The sequence below is a fragment of the Octopus bimaculoides genome, chromosome 15 (genome assembly GCF_046866305.1).
Source record: "Octopus bimaculoides isolate indiv1 chromosome 15, ASM4686630v1, whole genome shotgun sequence".
Classification (NCBI taxonomy): Eukaryota; Metazoa; Mollusca; class Cephalopoda; order Octopoda; family Octopodidae; genus Octopus; species Octopus bimaculoides.
The window spans coordinates 21,695,220-21,722,719 of record NC_142942.1 but is presented as its reverse complement, the minus strand read 5'-3'; the positions used below and the strand labels follow the sequence as shown (position 1 = coordinate 21,722,719).

The window sequence follows — 27,500 nt, the reverse complement described above, 5'->3', positions numbered from 1 at the left end:
GCTGTCTCTTGTTTCCAGCAGCCATTTTATTCTCCTACAATATTCAGTCAAAATCGTTTATCATCCGAACTAGTTTGCTGGAATGTTCTCTTACCATATGTCTTCTGGTAGACAGAATTCACCAACCATTAATTTCTAAATCTATGGAAATCTATAAAAAAAAAATCTTGTTATAATACACATACATATATACATACTTACGTATTCATTTATACACACACATATGTTCAGATTCACATATGCATTTGTTCATATATATATATATATATATATATATATATATATATATATATATATATATATTTATATATAAGTATGTATGCGTAAATGTGTGTATATATTCTTTTTTCCATAATTTACTTTCATTAACGACATTATCGTTTTCAAAATCACCGGTTTCTTTCGAGATATATTGTTGTTGTTTCGTTATATGAGAATAATAATAATAATAATAATAATAATAAATAATAATAATAATAATAATAATAATGGTGATGGTGATGATGATGATGATGATGATAATGATAATAATATATTCATGCTTTCATTTATCTCGCTCGTTCGTTAATTTGAAAATTACATTAGATAAATTCAATTAGGGCATAAATAATCTCGCTCATTAAACTTCCTTGTTTAATTACTCGAGTTTATGAAATGGTAGTATCTGTTGTGATGATGTCGGTGGTGGTGATGTCGGTTGGTGCCGGCCGCCGTCATTGTTACTGTCGTGTTTCTTTAACCATAGGTCAACCTTGTTTTGAGCGAATGTCTGACCGATCGTGTGTCCATTTGTGGTCATACAGGTTTTTAGTGGAAAGCATATTTCTTTGTGAAAGATGGCATAGTTAAATTTTAAAGTAGATTTTGGTTTGTTATTCTTAGTTAATCGAGCAACCTCGGAGGGGCGCCCTTTTCACAAAACACATGAGGAAGGTTAGCAGGCCAAAAACTTCGAAGTCACTGTCACAACCATTCTTGTAAATGCAGAAGTATTCTACAAAATTTTATCGAGTAATCCCTCAGTTTAAAGTTAATTTTTTTATTATGATTTAATATAAAAAGATATATATATATATTATATATATATATATATATAAAGAACATATATATAAAGATATATATGTATAAAGATATATATACATATAAAGATATATATATATATATATATATATATATATATATGTGTGTGTGTGTGGTGTGTGTTGTGTGTGTGTGTGGTGTGTGTGTGTGTGAGTGCGCGTATATATGTATACGTGTATAGGTATGTTTTTGCGAGTGCGAGTGTGTGTTTGAGTGAATGTATATGTATGCGTATAAAAGGAGCTTCTAAGCAGTATAGTACATGGTATTCGTAAATTATCTTTACAACTTCCACAAATTCATTGTCTCTACAAGAGTTGAGATCCATCAAGCCCAGTATTTATTGTGTCAATTAAATGTTCAAATCCTTCAATCAGCTTCTTTGCAACCAATGGAACTCAAGTCTTTCTGATGCTTCTAATAAGACTTTATTTGTCTGCCTATGTTTTTCCAGTAAACTCTTCTGAGTTATCCTCCTTTTTCAATTTTTTCTGAATGTTTCAAATTGGAAAGATAATCCATAGACATCCTATATTTCGTAATTCACTTTTTAGTTCTAAAAAATATATTTATAACAATTTCTACCGGACAGAAATTCTAGAGTTCTCGCCAAAATTCTGTTAAATAAACTTAATATAAACATGCAGAACTTTAAATATTGGTTTCAAATGTTGGCACAACGCCAAAAATTTCGGGAGAGCGTGTAAAATCAATTATATCGATCCCAGTGCTCAATTATTTTATCAAACCTCGGCAGAATTTGAACTCAGAACGTAGAAACGAACGAAATACCGCAAAGAATGTTATTCGGCGTGCTAACGATTCCTACCAGCTCGCTGCCTTCAGGATTTTAACTATTAAATCTGTGATAAGTTACACTTGGACTCTAATTTTACTACGAACACAAAACAATACCCCAAATCGCAACAATATTTCCTGCAGAAGGCCACCTCCGAAGACACAGACAACAAAAATGGATCTAAATTGTTTTCGAACAAACATTAAAGAACCATATAACAATTTCGTATTTTGGGGTGGTTTTTGGTATTCTTACAATTCTAACGTCTGGATAACAAATGTTGATATAATTGTTTTTCGAAAAACTGAATGTCTTCATGTTTTTCGACACAGAAATCTGTTCAAAGAAAAACATGGTTTCTTCTTCGATCGGAACTCGTAGTGGAAGCGACTTTGTTTTGCTGTCGCTAAAAAAGGTTTAAAAAAAATCCTACAAAATATCAAAGTTTTCAGCCTCCAAGTTATATGTTTTTTTTTGTGCATTTTTGATTTTTTTTCGGTGTGTTGTTTAGGAATTTCTTCTTTTTATCTCTTGCCCTTTTCTTCTTTTTGTTTTTGTTTCTTTGTAGCAGCTGAAATAACCTCCGCATTTTGTTGAAATTTAATGTACACTTTCGCACAGGCAAATACACACACACACACACACACCAATACACGCTCTGATACCCATATATATATTCATACGTATACATATATAACTACACATCTATAGAAATATCTAAATGTAAGTACCTATACATGTATGGGTGTATGTGAGCATGTACACACACACACACACACACATACACACACACACACACACACATATATATATATATATATATATATATATATATATATATATATATATATACTGCATATATATGGACACATGAATATACATACATGCAACTATTTAATATAAATACATACGTAATAATGTATGTGTACATATTTGTATTTATATGTGTATGTGTTGTGTATCTGTGTTTATATATATATGTGTGTGTGTGTCTGAATGTTAGACACCCACAGGCACACACACACACACACACACACACACGCATAATCAGACGTTCATGGTGTATATATGAAAACTCTTGTAGTCAGGCTGGACACAAAGACATAACTTTGAACTTGTGTACGAATATAAACATCTTAGTAAACATAAATGTTATTTTAATAATGTATGTTTTCACTGTTTTATTACAACACAAAGGAGTTAAAATAATAGAATGGCGGATGGGTTGTTGTAGGATATGACACAGAAATCCCTTTGGAGTAGGAAAATTTTAAATTTGTACGTTCGCAGGGGAATTTATAAGTCACTGTGAGGTTCGCCATACGGTTACGAAAGTCTGCGCTTCCCTCACAAAGCAATAACAAGAGAAAGCAATTTTTCAGAGTTCTCAAAATAAATGTTTAATAATGGTTTCAAAATTTGGCACCAGACTAGCAAATTCGCGGAGTGGAGTAGCTGACACCGAAAGGATGAAAGGCAAAGGCGACCTCGGTGGTTTTTGAACTCAGAACATAAAAACAGACAAAATGCCGCTGAGCATTTTGTCCGGGGCAGTAACGATTCAGCCATCTTATTGCCTTATAAACGTTTAATAATGGAAGTATTTTTCATAATACAGCAATGTGCTTGTTTAAATGTGCGGTTAAGATACAGGAGACGCAAACAAATATAAACACCTGACTAATGAGGATGTAGAGATCAATCCACGCTTCATCAGTGTTCTTGGCCTTGCCTATGTTAAAGAGGGAGCAAAACACATCAATATCAATGCATCTTGAGGATGAGACCATGAAAGATGAGAGGTAGCAATACATACCAATATCGTTTCATTCTGAAGATGAGACGGTGAAGGTCTAAGATTATAAACCTTGGAATATTATCGTTTTTAAACTACTGTAAGAGACTTCATAGAAACGAAAAACCACGCTCGTGTTTCAATACAAAGTGCGCGCGCGCACTATGTGTGTGTGTGTGTGTGTGTGTGTATGAATAGATAGATAGATAGATAGATAGATAGATAGATAGATAGATAGATAGATAGATAGATAGATAGATAGATAAGATATTACATTTTTGACATGAATACATGTTTGTAACATCTTTCTACATTTAATTACAGAAATATTAAAAAGCAACGAAATAAACATTGAAGGAAAATTAGACAACAATGGAAAGGTAAGACGATAAATGGTAGTTGTCAGAATTTTAATGAAGACATGAAGACACACGTATGTGTGAAGATATTATCTATTTTATCAGTAATTTTCGGTCGTCTGCTTTGGGAAATATCTTCCACAATAAAGAGCAATAATTTAAAAGCCACACTCAGCACGCCATGTTGCACAGCCAGGCGAGGTTAAATAACACGTGACTCTGACGTTCCCGCTTCCTCAAACAGAAACAAACCTGAAGAACCAACTCAGTTCTTTATTCATCCATTATGGTTTGTTGCGTTGTATCATGTCAAAGAACATACACTGGACTACTAACAAACAAACAAATCACTACACACACACACGCACACATATATATCAGATATATATATACTATGCATATACACACAGACACAAAGATACACATGCAAATACACACGTCCATACATATATATATATGTATATGAATACGCACACACATATATATATGCATATATATTTATGCATATGTATGTGTGTGAGTGTGTATGTATAAATGTATATAGGTGCAGGAGTAGCTCTATGGTAAGTAGCTTGCTTACCAACCGTATTACCAACCACATGGTTCTGGGTTCAGTGGCACCTTGGGCAAGTGTCTTCTACTATAGCCGCGGGCCGACCAAAGCCTTGTCTGTGCATTTAGTAGACGGAAACTGAAAGAAACCCGTCGTATATGTGTGTCTGTGTTTGTCCTTCCCAACCATCGCTTGACAAGCGATGCAGGTGTGTTTCCGCCACCGTATAACCTAGCGGTTCGGCAAAAAAGATCCGATAAAATAAGTACTAGGCTTACAAAGAATAAGTCCTGGGGTCGTTTTGCTCGACTAAAAGGCGGTGCTCCAGCATGGCCACAGTCAAGTGACTGAAACAAATAAAAGAATATGTGTGTGTATATATACATATATATATGTATATATGTATATATACATATATATATACATGTATATATGTATATATACATGTATATATATACATGTATATATGTATATATATATATATATATATATATATATATATACAGACACATACATATATATACACACATATATATTTATACGTATATACATATATATATATATATATATATATATATATATATATATATATATATATATATATATATATATATATATATATATATATATATATATATATATATATATATATATATATATATATATATATATATATATATATATATATATATATATATATATATATATATATATATATATATATATATATATATATATATATATATGTATATATATGCTGATTCATAAAATATCATATACATCCAGCCCCTTATCACCCTCATCACACCCTAATTTTCAATTTTTTAAATTTCATTTTATTCTTTTTCTGCAATTTTATTATTTCTTCTTTGTTCTTTTACGGTGATATTCTCCTTGTCCCATTTCGTCAACATTAGCTATTATTTTTCTTTCGATAAACAATGGTTACTCACATGCCGTGTGTCCTAGATATATGCATATATTTATGTGAGTGTGTGTGTGTGTGCGTTTGTTTATGTGTGCATGTGTATGGCTATAAATGAACGCGCATATATAGCGCATACACGCATACACATAGACACACATTTGTGCGTGTGTGTATGTATGTATGTATAGAACAGCTTTCTTAAACAGGAGTGCTTTCACTATAACATCATATTTGTATGTGAGTATATATATATATATATATATATATATATATATATATATATATATATATATATATATATATATATATATATATATACATACATATATGTATATATATTCATGTTTACAAACACGCCTATATATATATATATATATATATATATATATATATATATATACATATATGCTTATGTATTTAAGCATATATATAAAAATGTTAGTACATATATACATATTCGTGTAGGAATGGATGTATGTATGTATATATGTTTGGATATTTATTGTTTTTGTATGTAATATATGTACGTATTTATGTATGTATGCATGTATGTTTGTATTTATCTATCTATGCATGTATAAGAAATGTTATACACCATACATATGTCAAGCTATATATTTATATATTGCTTGACATGTGTCTACATTCTCATATATAAGTCTTACAATATGCACTTATGTGGAAAAAACGCATCTGACCTCTGAACTACCTTTAACTATAGAGGTTTCAAACAGACTTCCGCAATTGCGAGGTTATATAAACACAATCCTGCACAACTATTCAAATATATATATATATATATATATATATATATATATATATATATATATATATATATATATACATATGTACGTCCCCTCTGTTCCCGTCGCCTTATGTTTTCCATTGTGATCTTTTTTTTTGTTCTCGGCCATTTTTCCTCGACTCAACCCTCGCACGTTGACGTCTGCTTTTGCAGGTAATTGTGTCACAGACCTTGTTATTCTTTGATATTGTCATCTGTAGTTCAAAAAGGCTTGCGATGGTCTTTTTGTCATGGATACGAAACGTACATTCATTCTGTGCGTGTGTGTGTGTGTGTGTGTGTGTAGGTGTGTGAGGTGTGTGGATGGAACATTGCGAAATTTGCCTAAGTCAAATAGAATCTTTTTATTCCGGCCTATGCTTAGTACGGTTTAGTCACATGGTCTATTCGCGTATACCAGATCACGTCAATTGGGCGAAAGTCCTGTTTCATATGTATGTGCATGGGCGCATGTATATATATATATATATATATATATATATATATATATATATACATGCATATATATATATATATACGGAAACTTCAATTAAGTTTTCGACTCTGTTCGCTATTATTCACACATTCAAACATACACAATTCCACTTCAAAAGACAACATAAAATGCTGAAAACAAAGTGTCTCTCCGTTAATTATGTAGAGTGTATAAGACTGTCGACCCCAGAAACTGCAATTCTGCCGAATGAACTACTACAGGAATCCATCTTGTCGCCTGCATTTTCCTATATCTGAATAATCCACACCGCCATAAAACATAGACAGTTACAAACACTAAAGCGTCGAATGAGTTGGTATTTCTTAGAAATACAAGAAATTTGAAATGCAGGAACATGGTTCTGAAGACGGCTTTAGAAAATCAGGTAAAAAATACCCCTTAAGACGGTGGATAAATGATTTTATTCATTTCTGAGAAATACAGACAATTACATACAGAAATGATAAGGCATTCATATTCTCTAGACACACTGCTGCGTAGCTCTCCCAATTCTACTTCAATTAGTTGGAAACCTGGTTCCACAACAACAGACTTACCAATTAAATACACTGTCTCTCTTTTTGCCAGCAACACCAGACAATATCAAATGCAAACATACCACTTAATATAAACATATTACAGTAATAACTTAACATACCACAATATTAACTTAACTAAACAGAAAGCGAAAACACTAGGAGTTATATAGAATTTCTGCATGACATTCGCCTCATTCATAGAAGACATAGTAAGGAAGGCAAAACGATGCACAAACTTACTTAGAGCACTGAAGGGCATCACATTCGGCCAACAGAAGAAAGCACATCGACATGGGTGGACAAACAATATGTTAGATCTATCATGGACTATGCCTCTTCTATCAGGACCCCAAATTTCTCCTCAGCAAGCCACAATAAACAACAAACACACACTCTACGTATTTTAACAGGTGGTAAACAGACCACATAAGTTATACACAAGTTATACAGAGAACACATCTTCAGAACATTTACACTACGAAACAAAGATAGGAAAACTGAAAGACCAACTGGAGATGTGAAAGACACAGTTTGTTGCGGCAACAAGCTGTGATACACAGGGACCCTGTTAGGATATGAAAAGCTACTAAACGTGTACAACGCCCACAAAGAACTACTCTACTATTCTAAATACATTATTTCTCTAACTCATGTAACACACACACACACACACACACACACACACACACACACACACACACACACACACACACACACACACACAAATAGCTACATCAATAAGCCTAACTAGCTTCAAACAATGTGATGGGATGTAGAGATGCTCTTAACCAACAATAAACGCAAAGGAACCGCAACCGTGAAGCTCTAAGTTCTCTTTTTACCATCATCACTGTAAATACCGCCAGGATCTGGACAATGAACAGGCAGCAATATTCCCAGAATAACGTCATACTACGCCCCACACAATTCATCACTGCATGCTACATTGTAAAGTATGGTCGGTCATTAGCTACTTCGAGACAAATTGTAACAAGCAAGATGGATCTGTCATTCGCGCCATGTCGTTGAGCGTCTACACAACAACAACAGCAGCCGCAACAGTCATTTCGCCTATCTTTTCTCTTTCTAACGCCCCCTCCCCCGCCACTAACACAAACACAGACAATTTCTCTCTTCCTTTCCACACTGTTACACACACACGCATCGTCTTTTCTCTCTAACCCCCTCTCTTTCTATCTATCTCTCCTTACACACGCACGCTTACACACATATCTGAAGATTAGTATGTGTATGTGTGTGCGCGCACGTGTGTGTGTGTGTGTGTGTGTGTGTGTGTGTTTGGCACCAACTTCTAGAATGTATATAACATCTAATTAATTAAATAATCGGATATTTAATTTAATTTTTCTAATTACACATATACTATAATGTTTTTTATACTACTTTTGATATTTTTGTACATAAGGATGACGGTGGATATATTTGCACACAAACACACATATATATGTATATATATATATATATATATATATATATATATATAAGCATATATACGAATGTATGTATACATGCAAACACATGCATACACACACATACACATATATATATACATATATATGCATACATATGTATATATATATATATATATATATATATATATATATATATATATATATATATATATATATATATCACCATGCAGGCATTCGACACTGATTATCTCGAATTTCTTCGGTTTCACACCATTTATAGAACCTTTCCTTCTGTCACAACGTCACTAGGTATCAGGTTTCAAATCCAAAAACAGCCCTTCTGTTTGCTGGATTCTTTTTTTTTCATATATATATTTTTGGCATACACAATGTATATAAATGCTACACACACACACATGCACACATATATACACACACACACACACAATTAAATAGAATGGGATTTATTTTAAGAGTTTAACAGCGAATCTAATTAAAACTAATTTATTTTAAATCCTTTCTGCGTAAAGAAATGGAAATATATCAGAGTGTATATATTGCACGCACTCTGGTTTTGTATTACGCAATATGGAGTTTATACTATACACATACATGTATAATACACATACACACATACACACGTGCGCCCCCACATGCACACACACACACACACACACACACACATATGAGTGCGTACGCATTACTGTCGCTCAAAACAATCGCACGTGGCGACGAACTCCGAGTACATTGCCGAAAGTCTTCAGTTTTTAAACAAATAAGCTCTACTAATCGTGTCAAATACCATTTCTCTCGTTTGTGGTTCCAAGACATACATACATACATACATACATACATACATACATACATACATATATACAACGTTTATATATATGAGGCATGGCTGTACGGTAAGATCTTTGCTTCCTAACCACATGGCTTCGGGTTCAGTTCCACTAAATGGCACCTTGGAGAAGTGTCTTCTACTGCAGTCTCTGATTGAAGCCTTGTGAGAGGATTTTGTAAACGGAAAATGAAAGAACACACAAGCGCGCGCGCACACACACACATGAACTCTCATACACACACGCACCAACTCATACACATCCACACATTCACTCATACCCTACCCCAACCCTTCACTGGCCAAACACCCACCTGCCCAATCAATCAGTTTGCCCTTAATGACAATATTTCACACTCACCTGAACCCGCGCTTCAGTAAGATCACAACGCAGGGCCAACTGCTCCCGAGCATAGACATCCGGATAATGAGTCTTCTGAAAAATTCTTTCTAATTCATCCAGCTGAAAACTGGTAAATGTTGTCCGGTTGCGCCTCTTCTTCCTCTTCAGCTCACACCTTTCGGCTGCCTTCAGATTGTCCGTCAAGTTTAGACCTTCCGGAGTCTCAGACCGATGCTGGCCAAATTCCAACACTTTGCTTAGAGACGAAGGTTTTAATTCCAGAATGTTATTTTCAGATTTTAAGTTCAAACCCTTCTTGCATGCCTTGTTTTTACTGCTGTCTTCTTCCATTGCTGTAATAATAATAATGATGATGATGATGATGATGATAATAACAATAATAATAATAATAATAATAATAATAATAATAATAATAATAATAATAATAATAATAATAACAATGTTGGACGTTTGTCGGACATTTGTTTCTTTACAAGAAAGTCCCAGTCAGAACTCCGTAAGCAACGAACTTAATATATAATAGAAAGAATATATCTAAAAAATATATGACATATCACTGCATCTTTTAATTAATAATTTTTTTTTGTTTATGTAGAATTGAACTTGACGGCTATCTTTGGTCTTTGGTTTGTAGCCATTAGCATCTTCGTAAGTTAATAAAGTATTATTTCCGTTACACATGTAAACACTACTAGAACCTCTGAAGATCTGCAAAAATTCTAAGTTATGACGTATTATGTTTATATGGCTGTGTGGTTGAGACAGGTGGTTGCGTAACAAACACGTGGTTTTGGGTTTGATTCCGAAACATGTTTACATGTATACATTTATACACACACACACACACACACACACAAACACGCATGCACGCGCACACACATACATACATGTGTGTGTGTGTGTGTGTGTGTGTGTGTGTGTGTGTAAACGACGGGCTTCTTTCAGTTTCCGCATACCATATTCACTTACGAGGCTTTGGTCACCCCTGGGCTATAATAGAAAATACTTGACTATGTTGCCACGCATTTGGACTGAACCAAGAACCATGCAGTCGGAAATAATAATAATAATAATAATAATAATAATAATAATAATAATAATAATAATAATAATAATAATAATAATAATAATAATAATAATAATAAGAAGAAGAAGAAGAAGAAGAAGAAGAAGAAGAAGAAGAAGAAGAAGAAGAAGAACAACAACAACAACAACAACAACAACAACCGGTAACGGAGGAAATATATTCTTGTCCTCTTCACGTCTATATTTCCTGTAGAAAATTCAGACGGAGCAGAAAAAAAGCCACCATGAAGTTAGCATGGAAACAAATATTTTGGTGTTGGCTGTTTTGTTATTTTTGTCAGAAAACTATTTCTTTTATCTCGGCGGGCGTTTATAAAGTGGCACCAAGTTACACGACTCCACACCGATGCTGCTGCTAATCTCCACCGCTATGATTCCTACGATTTTTGCTTGGCTCAAAATACTTTCACCGGAAACTGCCGACAATATTAAAGGTAGATAAGAAAGGAAAATAAGAAAAAGAAAAAAAATTAATAATAAATGTAAAAAAAGAAAAAAGAATTTAATCTTCATTTCAAAACATTTCGGAATCGATTGAAGAAGAAAATGGATGAAGATTTTTATCAAGAACATCGGTTTTTTTTTTTTTCCTTTTCTTTTTCAGATGGGATAAATGTTTATTAAAAGTAGCAACGCTTCGGGTTATCTCAATTAAAAGGTTTTTTATGTTTATTGACTGACAACAAGATATCTCCATCGTTAATATACCTAACAAGATGGCGTCTATAATTATCATGCTTCTCAGATGGTAAAGGTCTATCTAAATGGTTTCTTGCAAATTACAAGATCTCTATCAAGAGATAGACAAGTATTTAAGGGTGAAATCTATTGAAGCCGAAACGATGAAAACAGCTGTTAGACGGATGTATTTTGTATGTTTAGAATTTCGTCTTAATCTTTATTTTTTCGAGTTCTTAAAAGAAAAAAAAAATATCTTGTTTCTTCTGTTCGTTCTTGAATACTTTGGTTCGTTTTTGAGCATTAACAATCCAAAGTAGATACAAAATGGTTAGTTTTACAGTTTGGAAGTTGTTGTCAAACACTATGATTTCTCAATTAGGGTAAAGACACAAAAGAATTGAGTTAAGTGTCTTGGCAGCGACCAAAACTAGTCACGAGCCAAAAACGAAAATAGTTAACTAAATAAATAAAAAAAAATTTTTAAATCCGTGCCTCCAAGAAACGTAATCACTCTCTTCTCTTTAAGTAGCATCTCACCTCACTGCACCAATTCCATTCATTCGTCAGACGTCAGACATTAACAACAAAAGATGAATAACAATATCACTCTAAGAGACAACGCCATTACAACGTCACCATTTCGTTGTACTTCAAAGTTTTTATGTAAATATTTCCATCGTAATATAAAAAGAAACACACTCACACACACACACACACATATATATATATATATATACACATATATACATATATATATATATATACATATATATATACATACATACATATATTTGTATGTATGTACATACACACGCAAACGCGTGCACACATACACACATACACACACACACACGCACCCAAACAAATATATATCATAAGCTGTAACATTTTGACGTGTCTCTTCATAATAATAATAATAATAATAATAATAATAATAATAATAATAATAGTAATAATAAAATAATAAAAATAATAATTATTATATTGGTGGTGATGATGATTTGGTACAAGTATTTAAAAAGGATAATGGGTATTCTCTTTAACTACTTGGGCGGCCATTATTACCAAAAACCTTTGTTACAGGAGAGCAGCCAGTCTCCAGCGTTATAGTGGTCTGTTGATGTCTTCCGTTTAATACACAATATATGTGTGTTTCGCGTGTATATGTATGCATGTATATGTGCTTGTGTGTGTGAGTGTGTGTGTTTGTGTGTGTGAGTGGGGTGTTTGCATGTATACTCTTGAAAAACAGCAGGAACGCAAGACTGAAATTATTTCTCGATTTAAGAAAATGTTAGTGAAATTTATTGCGCTGTGGCCGTGGTGTGCAGTGATCCACGTAGAAACAGGTTCAGCTTCGTCCTCAATCTGATACTAAAAACTTGAAATTATCTACTGTTGACGTGAATGCATAAGTACACACACATATTCATACGTATACAAGTATACATATAAATACATAACTACAAATATATACACGCATACATGCGTACATCTGAGCATACATATATATATGTGTGTGTGTGTATATACATACATATACATATATATATATATATATATATATATATATATATATATATATATATATATATATAGAGAGAGAGAGAGAGAGATAGATAGATAGATAGATAGATATCTAAAAACGCAGTACATGTGAGCCTTTTTAGAAATTTATTTTTCCCTGATGAAGGTCCAATAATGGATTCTCTTTTACTTGTTTTCAGTCATTTGACTGCGGCCATGCTGGAGCACCGCCTTTAGTCGAGCAAATCGACCCCGAGACTTATTCTTTGTAAGCCTAGTACTTAGTCTATCGGTTTATTTTGCCGAACCGCTAGGTGTCGGGGACCATAAACACACCAGCATCGGTTGTCAAGCAATGCTAGGGGGACAAACGCAGACACACAAACACACACGCGCGCGCGCACGCACACATATACATATACATATATACGACGGCAACAATAATAACAATAACAGCCGCAGCTTTATCAAGAGCCACAACTACATCTATAACCGTCAGAATCCCTTCCACGGTGGGCAATCACCACCATCTAAAACCGTCATCCCTTACTACCAACATCAGCAACAACTGCAATAAACTACTACTACTACTACTACTACTACTACTACTACTACTACTACTACCACTACTACTACCACCACCACCACCACCACCACCACTACTACTGTTGCTGCTGCTATTAAGTAGGAAGTATCTAACCCCCAACGCTGCTGCGTCGCCCATCTTTCTTCTTTGGCCCCAACTCATACCACATGTGAAAGGAAACAGCGAGCGTTGGCATTGATGTTAGCCTCCTCTTCACTTCAGATAAGCTATCGGGTTACCTAAAGGCATTGATGGCTGGTAATGGAGATCGTCTGGAGGAGAAACGGGTGGACGAGAGGTGTTGGGTGTGAAAGGCAGCGTTGGTGGGGGTGTGGGGTCATGGAAGGAGTGACGTAGACGGTGACGGTGGAGGCGCGGCGTAGTGTCAACGGTGATTGTGGTAGAGGTGGTGATGGTGGCGAGGTAGATTCCACCACACAGGACACCGAAGTTTAACTGGTTCTTCAAGTGCTGGCCAAGAGTGAAAGGAGGAGGAAGGGGAGGAGAAGAAAGAAGAAAAGGAAGAAGACAAACGAAAGCGGAGGTAACGGTGTGGAAGAAGGAAGAGACAAGTGCAATGCCAGATATCGTGTGTGTGTGTGTGTGTACAGGTGACCAGCCACTTCGTGGCTTCTAACGGCATCTCATTCCCACCCGGTTTTGTTGGGGTGAATAAATATTCCGGGAAGTTTTAAAGCTACGTAAGTAAGGTGTGTATGTATGAGTGTGTGTGTATATATACATATATACACACACACATACACACATGAATATCTACATACACACATATATGTTGAACACATGTATAGTGTTAAAATGTGTTGTTGCTATATATATATATAAATATATATATATATATATATATATATATATATATATATATATATATATATATATATATATATATATATATATATATACATATACCGGAGTAAGCACATGAAATGTGCAACAAGGTGGAAAAAAGAGTACTCAAATACCAGAGATAAAGTAATATGCTTTATTTAAAAGCAGCAGAAATATAACAAAAGACTGTTACTCTGAGTTTCACGTTCCTGTTCATCGGACAGTTTTGTTAAAACTGTCCGATATGTATATATATATATATATATATATATATATATATATATATATATATATATATATATATATCTATATATATATATATATATATATATATTTATATTCATAAAAGGGCATTACTATATAATAACGCCTCACGCCATGAGGGACTCTAAAGTCAGACTACTATAAAAAAGCACATTTTTACCGAATGCGAGGAAATGCAACTCTCACGCTAGCTACTTGATAAATTCTTGTAAAAGAATTCGTCCTATTATTGAATTTATATATATATATATATATATATATATATATATATATATATATATATACATGTGTATGTCTTTATGTTTGTGTTTATCTACCATCACCGCTTGACAACCAGTGTTGGTATGTGTGTGTGTGTGTGTGTGTGTGTGTGTGTGTGTGTGTGTGTGTGTTTGATTGTTTGTGCGTCTGTGTTTGCTTCCCCACAAATCGCTTGAGAACCGATGCTGGTGTGTTTACCTTCCCGCAACTTAGTGTTTCGGCAAAAGAATAAAAGACAGGCTTCTTTCATTTTCCGTTTACCAAATTCACTCACAAGACTTTGGTCGGCGCCGTGCTGTAGTAGAAGGCACTTGTCCAATGTCTCATGCAGTGGGACTGAACCCGGAACCATGTGGTTGAGAAGCAAGCGTCTTACAATAGGTTTATTTATATATATACATATATATATATAAATAAACCTATTTATATATATATATATATATATATATATATATATATATATAGGATCTATTTTAAAACGGGGGCGCCAGTTTTCATTTATGTTTTATGTAGTGTTTTTGGTACGGAAAGACTTTCAAACTTCGTATACTTATCTATTTTGTGTTATAGAACAGAAAAATATTTTTGTATTCGAATTTATTTCATGTAAAAAATTGTCTTATTTCGATAATTTCTACTAATCACTGACGTCTATTCAGTTGAAAACAGTTAGCGCTGTAACGGTGTATATCGTATTAATCCCCTAACTCTAACCCTAACCCTAACCCTAACCCTAACCCTAACTAGACTGTTAACCGTAACCGTAACCGTAACCCTAACCCTAAAACTAACCCTAACTCTAGAATCCGAACTCTAAAATTGTTACACACATAGATACGCACAGCGTAATTTGTTATATAAACAATATATGCGTATAAATTACGATTAAACCGGATGAAATATGTCACAGGGAATAACATTTTTATGACCGCCCAGCAGTAACTCTTATTCAGCTGAATAGACGTCAGTGATTGGTTGAAATTACAGAAATACGACAACTTTAACATGGAATAACTTGCGAATTCCTTTTTTTTGTTGTTAAGAAGACTAAGAGTAAAAGATGTTTTATATGACACATTCTACCAGTGTCCCAAGTTTCAAAGTGTTTCGTTTGTGTTTCGTTAAGAAAATACTGGCGCCCCCGTTTTAAAATAGATCCTATATATATATGTATGTAATCTTTTACCACTGCACTAAATATAATTCTACTGAAACCGGTGTCATAGATTTTAAACGCTATTTGTGTTTTCTCTTTATATATACAAACATACATACACACACACATATGTATATATTGGTTAGAGACAAGTGTTCTGCAGATAGAATACACTTTGAAGTGCTCAGGAGATTTGAACTTGAGCAGGTTGAGGAGTAAATCTAATGACAAGCAAGTTAGCCAAGTCGATTTACACAGAATATTAAATGAACATGACAGGCGTTACTCCAGCATGGCCACAGTCAAATGACTGAAACAAAAGAATATATATATATATATATATATATATATATATATATATATATATATAGATATAGATATAGATATAGATATACACACACGCACGCACACGTGCACACAAACACACGCATATATATACACAAATATGCAGATACATATATTTACATATATGTGTGTGTGTGTATATATACATGTATGTGTATATATGTTTGTACACACACACACACACATATAAATACATACATACATACATATATACATATATATATATACATGTATGTATATATATGCATGTTTGCACACACACACACATATATAAAACTGTATGTTTTATTGGATCATAAGTCAAAGCCAATACCAAGGGGATTTCAGCGCAGAATGCAAAAGACGAAACTTAATCCAGTTAATCCTATAATCCAACAACTATTACAGTCCTTGCCTTTCTACGTCTCTTTTTCTTTTATCGTATTTTGTTAAGAACACAGTTTAAAAGAGAATTGATTAAGAAACCATCGAGAACTCCCTCAACCTCTTTACCCCTCCCGTTCCGGCACTCTATAATATTCGCAGAATACTTAATAACGTCGCGTAATTAAATGTGTAAGTTCATGTGTATATGTGAATATATATGTGTGTGTGTGTGTGGGGGGGTTAGTATGTTTGCGTTTCATTAAAAAATACTTTTTAAATTTAAGTCCGTTTTGGATAGATTTACGTCCTTACGAACCGAAACGGAGCTTCTAATTATCGGTGTCAAAGTGACCCGTTGTTACTATAAACCAAAAATTGAAGAATGAAGAATAAGAAAGGGGATGGAGGGGAAACAAAGAATGTTCCTTTCGATTCTGTAGAAATGTTTTTAGTGATCTCACTATGAAGTTATTTGATACGAGACTGTTTTTTAATGTTCCACGCGCCAAAACTAAATTCTTGAGTTCTCCATTAAGTAACAACAATGTTATCTATAATGAGTGTCTGAAACTGGAAAGACAACCCTGTTAATGAAAAACAAGGGCGGGGTATCTGGGATGCGAAGACTAATACAAAACAACCCCGAATGAAATGTAATTAATCTGAGTTGTTGCATGAAAATATGTGAATAGAAAGACTTGGACATTGGCATTAAGTCATCGTCTCGTTAAAACCCATCCTTATGAGTTATGTTCTGACAGTCCTTAAGAATTTCTGTTTCCACTGTCCTTAAGAATTTATTTGTTTCCACGGCCCCTCAGAATTTGCTTGTGCTTTCACTGCTCTTAACAATTTGTCTTTCCACTACCCTGCCAATTTGTGTTTCTACACATCTAAAGGATGAAAGACAAAGCTGACCCCAACAATATTTGAATTGAATGCGCAAAATGTAGGAACTAACTTCGCAAGGTGTATTCGTTTATCCTTGGCTTGTTTCAGTCATTAGATTGCGGCCATGCTGGAGCACCACCTTGAAGAATGATTAATCAAATGAAACGACTCCAGTACTTTTTAAAGCCTGGTACTTATTCAATCGGTCTCTTTTGTTTTTACTGCCAAGTTACAGGGATGTAAATTCACCAATACCGGTTGTCAAGTGATGGTATATACATATATATACATACATACATACATACATACATACATATATATATATATATATATATATATATATATATATATATATATATATATATATATATATATATATATATATATATATATATATATATATATATATATATATATATACGACGGGCTTTTATCTGTTTCCATCTACCAAATCCACTGACAAGGCTGTGGTCGGCCCGAGGCTGTAGTAGAAGGCATTTGCCCAAGGTTCCACGCAATCGGGACTGAACCTAGAACCATGTGGTTGGGAAGCAAGCTTCTCACCACACAGCCACGCCTGCCCACTCTACCAATTCTTTCAGCTCAGAGAAGTGAAAATGGGTTTGCCTTTGTAATCTTTTTTTTTTTATCCGCCGCGATATTGGACAAGGTTAAAACGTTTAAAATAACGTCTTATTTTCATAAAACGTAGCGCTTATTCTGTTTCCTTTTTAATCTTTACAACTTTCCCCACCATTAGGGAGACCTGTCCTCTCCTGTATAAAGAACACCGTACGTGTTGGTGTTGGAACTATGTGGAATTGTTCCATTTAATTAAACCGATTGATCTATTCATTTCGCCGATGTTAGTGATAAACTGACTACTTCATCGTTTACGGTAATCAAACACATGAAACTTTGGACAAAAATAAAAATAAAACGAAAAAAAACCCCAGAAAAGTTCATTAAATTTTAACAACGTAAAGAGAATAATGACAATCGAGTTAATTAGAGATTAATTATATTGATATTAGGACGATGGGAGGGTGGGCAGTGTCGGTAACTGATTGAAAATATCTAGATTTGAAGTTTTCAGTTACTTTGGGTAGTTAATTGGCAGGAATTGTCTTACATGGAGTATCCAATGGAAGATTGATATCTGGGGAAACTCAATTAATTTTTGGTAAAGTTAGAAAATATCAAATTAAAAGACAGCTTCTGCGACAGATCTAAGAATGGGGGAGAAATCTAAAGAACGGTAAAGTAATATTGTCAGGGTGGTCGATTAGCAGAATCATCAGTTGCCAAAGCTTTGGACAAATACTTCCGGTTCTTTGTGTTCTGAGTTCAAATCCTGCCAAGATGAATTTTGTCTTTTATTTGTCAAGGGTTGGTTAAATGAGGTACCAGTTATTTACTTGATATCAATCACTCCTATCCCTCTGTCTGTCTGTCTGTCTGTCTGTCTGTCTGTCTCTCTCTCTCTCTCTCTCTCTCTCTCTCTCTCTCTCTCTTGTGCGAAAGAAGCGTCGCGGGTGGCAACCACTAGCAATAACATCCCCTTCCAAGACATCCTCGCTATTCTGTCACAATGGAAGAATATGGTTGCCGACACTCTGGTAGGGTATAGCACATGAAGATTGATGGTGACATTGTTACTTTAAGAAGAAGAAGATAAAGGAGGAGGAGAACAACAACAAGAACAAAAACAAAAACAATAATGGATATAAAAACGTAGCAACAACCAGCATAACAACAACAATAACAAAAGCCATTAACAACAATAACAACAAGAACCGCATTTCACTGGTACTTAATTTATCGACCGCGAAAGGATGAAAGGCAAAGTAGACCTCGGCGGAATTTGAACTCAGAACGTAAGGACGGACGAAATACCGCCAGGCATTTCATAAAATAATAATAATGATAATAATAATAATAATAATAATAATCAGCAACAGTTATAACTAACCACGAACGAGCCTCCGTCGTCTCTCACGCTACTTTAATTATAAATCTGGGACCTTGTTGAATTTGTTTGAACCGCAAGAGGTTTTACAGATTTTCACCAGATTATTTTCAAAACAAAACAGAACAAAAAATTGCAATTCCGATTTAATTTTTCATGCTGATAACGAAAACCGTATTTATTTTGTCTCGAAATTAATAATTAAGAAGTTACAAGCATTTAAAATTATGTAATTTTAGCTTATAGATAGCCTCCATTGCCAGACATACCAGAGTGTTTGTCCCCATGGGAACAATACACAAGAAACCTTTACATGGTCTCTGGATCTGCTAGAAATTACAGCCAAATCTTCCTTTAGCTACGTATGGTCTTAAATTCACATCGACATTAAATATCTTTATTATATGTAGGCATAAACATAAAGTTCAGCACGTGTTTGTAATCAAAATGACCTGTAATCGAACTCAAGACCCTTCAGACACTCACTGAGCCTCACAGATCGATACTACATTGTGGCTGTGTGGTAAGAAGTTTGCTTCCCAACCATATTGTTCCAATTTCAGTCTCACTATATGACACCTTGGGCAAATGTTTTTTATTATGGCCTCGGGACCAACTGAAACCTTGGGAGTAGATTTGGTTGATAGAAACTGAAACACATCGTGTCTGTATGTATGTGTGTGTGTGTGGGGTGCATATATATATATATATATATATATATATATATATATATATATATATATATATATATATATAAGTTCAAAAAAACAATAACAAAAAAACAAAAAAACAACAAAGTGAGGACGTGATATGGATAGTGTTATTGGACGCTCAGGAAAGGAAAGAGAGAGTATATGACGTTTCGGGCGTAGCCCTTCGTCGGAAAGATGGAAAGTTCGGAGAATGGAAGAATGGAGAAAGAGGAAAATGGTACCGATGCCCACGAGGTTACATTATGAAAAGACCGGAAGAGGAGGTAGTGGGGGAAAAGTTCTTTCTAAGACAGGAGAGTGAAAAAGGGAGATGAATATCTGTGCGTGTGCGGAAGTCTGCGAGTGTGTGTGTGATAACAGAACGTGTGTGTGCGTATGCATGTGTGTGTGTGTGTGTGTGTGTGTGTGTGTGTGTGTGTGTGTGTGCATGGTTTGTGGGTATGTGTGGGCAAGAGAGAGAGAGAGACAGACAGACAGACAGATATATATATATATCGTATATTGCACAATCACGTAATACTTATTGGGTACCCATCTGTCACTCCTCGCTTTCTCTCTCTCTCTTTCTCTCTCACTGTCTCTCTCTCTCTCTCTCTCTCTCTCTTTCTTGTGACGCAACTCCCTCATGAAATCGCCTCCTCCTCCTCCTCCCCCTTCCACCTTCACACCGCCGTAGACGCTGTCTATAATTAGTCTACAGCCATGTATTATTAGAGACAGCCATTTGATACGAAGCTCGGCTGTTGTTGGTTTCCTGCTCATCACCACCACTACCACCACCACCACCACCACCACCAAAAGTACCACTGCCCCACCCATCCCGCCCCACCGCCGATCTTCTATTTACACGACTGCTGCTAATTGATCGAACCACGACGACCCCTAATTGGGTTCCGTTCAGCTTCTACCCACCCCACCCTTTCCCAACGCTGTAAATTCTTTTACGGAACCCTTTTTAAGGAATTCTTTTGATATTTTCCAAAATGTCTTCCTTACCCCTATTTCGTTTCTTTTTTTTTCCTCTTTATTTTCTTCTATCTATCTTTTTCTTTTCCCCTCTTATTTTCTTTCTTGTAACCATAAGACGCAGTAGATATGGTTGTGCGGTTACGAAGTTCCTTTATTATCATCATCATCATCATCATCATCATCATCATTATCATCATCATCATCATTATTATTATTATTATTATTATTATTATTATTATTATTATTATTATTATTATTATTGAAGGCGGCGAGCTGCTGGCAGAACCGTTAGCACGCCGGGCAAAACGCTTAGCATCATTTCGTCTCTCTTTCCGTTCTGAGTTCAATTTCCACCGGGGTCGACGTTGGCTTTCATCCTTTCGGGGTCGATAAATTAAGTACCAGTTACGCACTGGGGTCGATTTAATTGATAGGTCCCCCTCTTCCCAAACTTTCAGGCGTTGTACCTTTAGTAGAAAGGATTATTATTATTAAGGAGGCGAGCTGGCAGAATCATTAGCACGCCGGACGAAATGCTTAGCGGTATGTCTCCACTCGCTACGTTTTGAGTTCAAATTCCGCCGAAGTCGACTTTGCTTTCATCATTCCGGGGTTTATAAATTAAGAACCGTTAGTGCGCCGGAAAAAATGCATAGCGGTATTTGTTCCGCCTTTACGTTCTAAGTTCAGATTCCACCGATGTCGACTCTGCTTTTCATCTTTTCTGGGGTTTGATAAAATTTTGAACACAGGGGTGGATGTAATCGATTAGCCTCCGCCCCACTCCAAATTTCAGGCTTTGAACTAAAAGTAGAAACAATTATTATTAGCGGTAAGATGGCAGAATCGTTAGCTCGCCGGACAAAATGCTTCACGACATTTTTTCTGGCTAAATTCAAATTTCGCTGAGGTTGACTTTGCTTTATCAGGTCGATAGAATAAATAACTAGCGCTCTCTCCCAAAGCTTCAGGCCTTGTACCTAGAGCAGAAAGGATTAGTATCATCATTCTTCTTCTTCTTCTTCTTCTTCTTCTTCTTCTTCTTCTTCTTCTTATTATTATTATTATTATTATTATTATTATTATTATATTGAAACTTAAAAACCGATGATGTTATTCCATCAACGTGTGGACGCTGGTTGCTCTCGTTCATACTTTACATTTGAATTTCTATAATTTTGAATTTTTATCACTTCTTATTTTGAACTTGACAAAGGCAGACTTACAGTTGAAATATCGTTCAATTTTTTGAACCAGTTGAAGACACACGAGATATCGAAATATCGTTCACTGGATAACAAATGGCACTCTTCTTTTAATTTTGACTCTATATCTTCAGGAGGAGTTACCTCAATCCTTTCTATATTAACCAAAATGAAGTAGATTGACAAATTTATTTTTTGAACCAGTTGAAGACACACGAGATGTCGAAGATATATCTTCAGGAGGAATTACCTCAATCTACTAATATATAAGGAGGCGCATGGCTCAATGGCTAGGGTATTCGGCTCGGAGTTTAGAGTTCGATCCCCTGTGCCGTGTTGTGTTCTTGATCAAGACGCTTTATTTCTCGTTGGTCCAATTCATTCAGCAAATAAAAAAAAAAAAGGTGTTGTACCTGAGGTTCAACGGATACACTGTGTCGCAGTGAGTTTCACAAGAGGCTTGTTCCGTTGATCGGATCAACTGGAAGACTCATCGTGACTGAAGGAGACTCAGGTCACACACACACACACACACACACATGTATGTCTGATTCGGAGTCGAGTTGCTATATAGGTGTCAAATCCAAGCAATTGTTACTTGCAGCTCAATTAACAATCATTTGATTCAGTTAACAATTATCAGCTTCAATTATTAGGAAAATTATAGACTTTTATTAAACCCTTTTGAATCTTTCGAGATTCGAGTTCCCAAAAATAACTGTTGTATCATAATTAGTTTCTAAATTCTTATGACACTAATACATACATACATACATATATATATATATATATATATATATATATATATATATATATATATACATTTTTCAGGTATTGATGGTCCAGAATCTTTTATATCCACTCTAATTTACCAGGAGGTACTGTAAATTCCCGCTACCGCCGGACTAGTTTACTGGACGGCATTGTTTAACATTGCAGTATTAATAAGTTTGTACCATTAATATTAATATACAGGTACCTGCATTTCATTGAATTATGTAAGTAAATTTAGTATTTAATTTAGAGGTAAGGTGGCGAGCGGGCAGGATTGTTAGCACTGCAGATAAAATGCTTAGTGATATTCCGCCTATCGCTACACTCTGAGTTCAAATTCCACCGAGGTCGACTTTGCCTTTCGTTCTTTCGAGGTCGAAGAAATAAGTACCAGTAAAACACTGGGGTCAATGTAATCGACCAGTCTCGTCCCTTAAAATTTGAAGCCTTTTGCCTCCAGTAGAAAGGATATTTCGTCTGTCTTCATTTTCTGAATTCGAATTCCGCTGGGCTCGACTTTTCCCTTCATCGTTCCGGGAGGTCAATAAAATAAGTTCCAGTTGAATACTGGGGTCGACCTGATCATCATACACTCCCACCCCTCGCGAACTTGCTGGTCTTGAACCAAAATTTAAAATCAACAGTTATCTTTCATGAAAATGTAAACATTCCCCAAAAAATTTTCATATTTAAAGACGAACTATTTAATTATGCATAACAACCTATAATTAAATGCTGATTAATTAAGTACTAATATATTTCTAATATTTGGGTGTTAATAAGATGTAATACAGTATGGAAAGTGGAAAACACGACGGAAGAGATATTTTGTAAAATAAAGAAAATGTGATGGAAACACCTCGTATTTGTTTCGGTGAGAATCGAGCTTTGGGATTAAGAGAGATTATTGCTAATTAATATCGTATGTTCTTTAGGATATAACATGTTCATTATGATACACACCATGTTATGTTATCTCATGACTTCTTGCAGAGCGAGTACACACACACACACACGAAAACAGACACACACAATAACAGACACATATATACGTACACATATATGCGTGTATATGTGTATATATGTGTATGTGTGCCTGTAAGTAAATTTATATTTATATGTATGTACCTATCTATCTATCTATCTATCTATCTATCTATCTATCTATCTATCTATCAATATATCAATCTATCTATCTATCTATATTTATTTATTTGTGCGTGTATGTACGAATATATATATATATATATATATATATATATATATATATATATATATATTCATGTATACATACATGTGTGTGTATGTGTGTGTGCAAATGCGAGCGTGTGCGTGTATATAGATAGATAGATAGATAGATAGATAGATAGATAGATAGATAGATAGATAGACAATTACCAACAAGTATATATATAAATATATATATATATATATATATATATATATATATATATATATATATATATATATATATATATATATATATATATATATATATATATCAGAGTGTAAGTATCTTGAGAGAAAAGCTGAACATTAGAAGCATCAGTTGTGGCGTGCAAGAGAGACGATTGCGCTGGTATGGACATGTGGTGAGAATGGAGGAGGATAGCTGCGTGAAAAAGTGCCACACCCTAACAGTTGAGGGAACCCGTGGAAGAGGTAGGCCCAGGAAGACCTGGGCTGAGGTGGTGAGGCAAGACCTTCGTACATTGGGCCTCACCGAGGCGATGACTACGGACCGAGACCTTTGGAAATGGGCTGTGCGTGAGAAGACCCGGCAAGCCAAGTAAGATCGTTGCCAGTGCCCCTGGACTGGTTCTTGTGCGGGTGGCACATGAGATGCACCATTTTGAGCGTGGCCGTTGCCAGTACCGCCTGACTGGCTCCTGTAGGATTTTCGAGCGAGATCGTTGCCAGTGCCCCTGGACTGGCTTGTGCGGGTGGCACATAAAAGACACCATTTCGAGCGTGGCCGTTTTCGTGCGGGTGACACGTAAAAGCACCCACTACACTCTCTGAGTGGTTGGCGTTAGGAAGGGCATCCAGCTGTAGAAACTCTGCCAAATTAGACTGGAGCCTGGTGTTGCCATCCGGTTTCACCAGTCCTCAGTCAAATCGTCCAACCCATGCTAGCATGGAAAGCGGACGTTAAACGATGATGATGATGATGATGATGATGATATATATGTATATACTGGTAGTACCCCAGCTTGGCCGCTGTTTAATGACTGAGACAAGTCAGAGATAAAAGTTAAAAGTTATGTATCTATGCGCGTGTGTCTGTGTATGTAAGCGTGTGTGCATACGTGTATGATTTTGCACGTGTGTGTGTGTGTGTGTGTGTGTGTAAGTAAGAGTCTCACCTCAAACTTACATTTTTAATTATCTTATTTTACAGTTAATTAAATAAATCGCAAATCCTTGTTGTAATTTTCTAAGATTACCTAAGACAACACATGTAATGTAAGCATACATAATCATGTTATCACGCACGTATGGATGTAACAGATACAGAAATATAATTTAGGCTGAAATAATGTATTTTGTACTTATTCAACCATCGTATATCGTAAGATTTATGTAAAGATCTCTTTGCGTATACATATATATATATTTACTTGTGTGTGTGATGTTATATACAAACATACACAAACATATGTGATTGGGTGTACTATTATTCTAAACTCCCTCTACAGGTGATGTGATTTACATGTGATCCTTCAGGTAATTGGCTTTCTTTACAGATTGATTTCTGTCTTCCGACAGTACACAGAAGCCCGATGGAAAGGCGCTCAATTTTTCAAGTAGAATGATAGAATGAGTGCAAAACATTTGTCATGCTTTTAAGCACACACATATATATATTGGAAAACAAAAGACGAAGACAGGTGTATAAACAACAAGCAGGTGTTTTAGTTTGACGGTCGGGAAAGTGTGAAAGTCTTTTACGTTTCGAGCCTATGCACTTCAACAGAAAGGAACACGAGGAAATAAACAGGGAGAATAAAAAGAAATACTTGTGGATTTAGCGATATATGTGTGCATATATGTATGTATATATATATATGCTTTTTAACAGTCACACACACACACACACACACACACACACACACACACACACACACACACTCACACACACACACACACACACACATATATATATATATATATATATATATATATATATATATATATACATATATATATATAGATACTAGTACTGAAATAGATCTAAATAGAGACGAGAACTATCGAAGTCAATTATAATGAAAATCGTTCCAGCCGTGACCTTTCCGTTTCACGTTCAGGCAACTCCTAGTTACATCCCCACCACCAGACTGTTATCACTAAAACACCTCCAGTACCAGTAATATACTGCTATTAATTACTGCAATCGACCATTTTGACATCAGTTGTTGACCTTCTGCTTAATTAGATAATTAAATTACTGTTAATCACATTATTAACTGCGACAGCTTAATTAAACTTGATACACCACCAGTCAAGCAAGTCTCGTTGCAAGCGTCGGTTCCTTTATTTTATTTATTTATTTCATTTGCTTTTTTCTTGAATTTATTTGTTTGTTTATTTATTGGTGCGGTTCAGTTAAAGGCGGGAAATCGACCCCTGTTGACCCCTCAAGGAGCTTCAATGAATGGAGAAGCGTTGGTGGGGATTCTGAAGGAGGTCTTTGATATCTTAAGGCCGAAGACCTCGGCTTATAGTGCGTCCATTGACAGCACACACGCTCACGCACACACGTCTCTGTATATTTGTAATTTGTATGTGTGAACGCTGTGTATATATATTGAATACACGTATATGTGTGTGTGTGTGTGTATCTATATTTATATATATTATACATTTATACATGCATCTCCTCTCTC

The 27,500-nt window shown here is 35.0% G+C and overlaps 1 protein-coding gene across 1 annotated transcript in view; it reads right to left on the bottom strand.

The window, feature by feature from the left end:
- Window positions 1-27,500, bottom strand: part of LOC106880806 (uncharacterized) — a 55,805-nt gene that overhangs the window by 13,936 nt on the left and 14,369 nt on the right. The window contains exon 2 of the mRNA XM_089363344.1: window positions 9,969-10,303. Coding sequence (XP_089219470.1) covers window positions 9,969-10,303 — 335 coding nt within the window. The remainder of the gene's footprint in view (window positions 1-9,968; window positions 10,304-27,500) is intronic.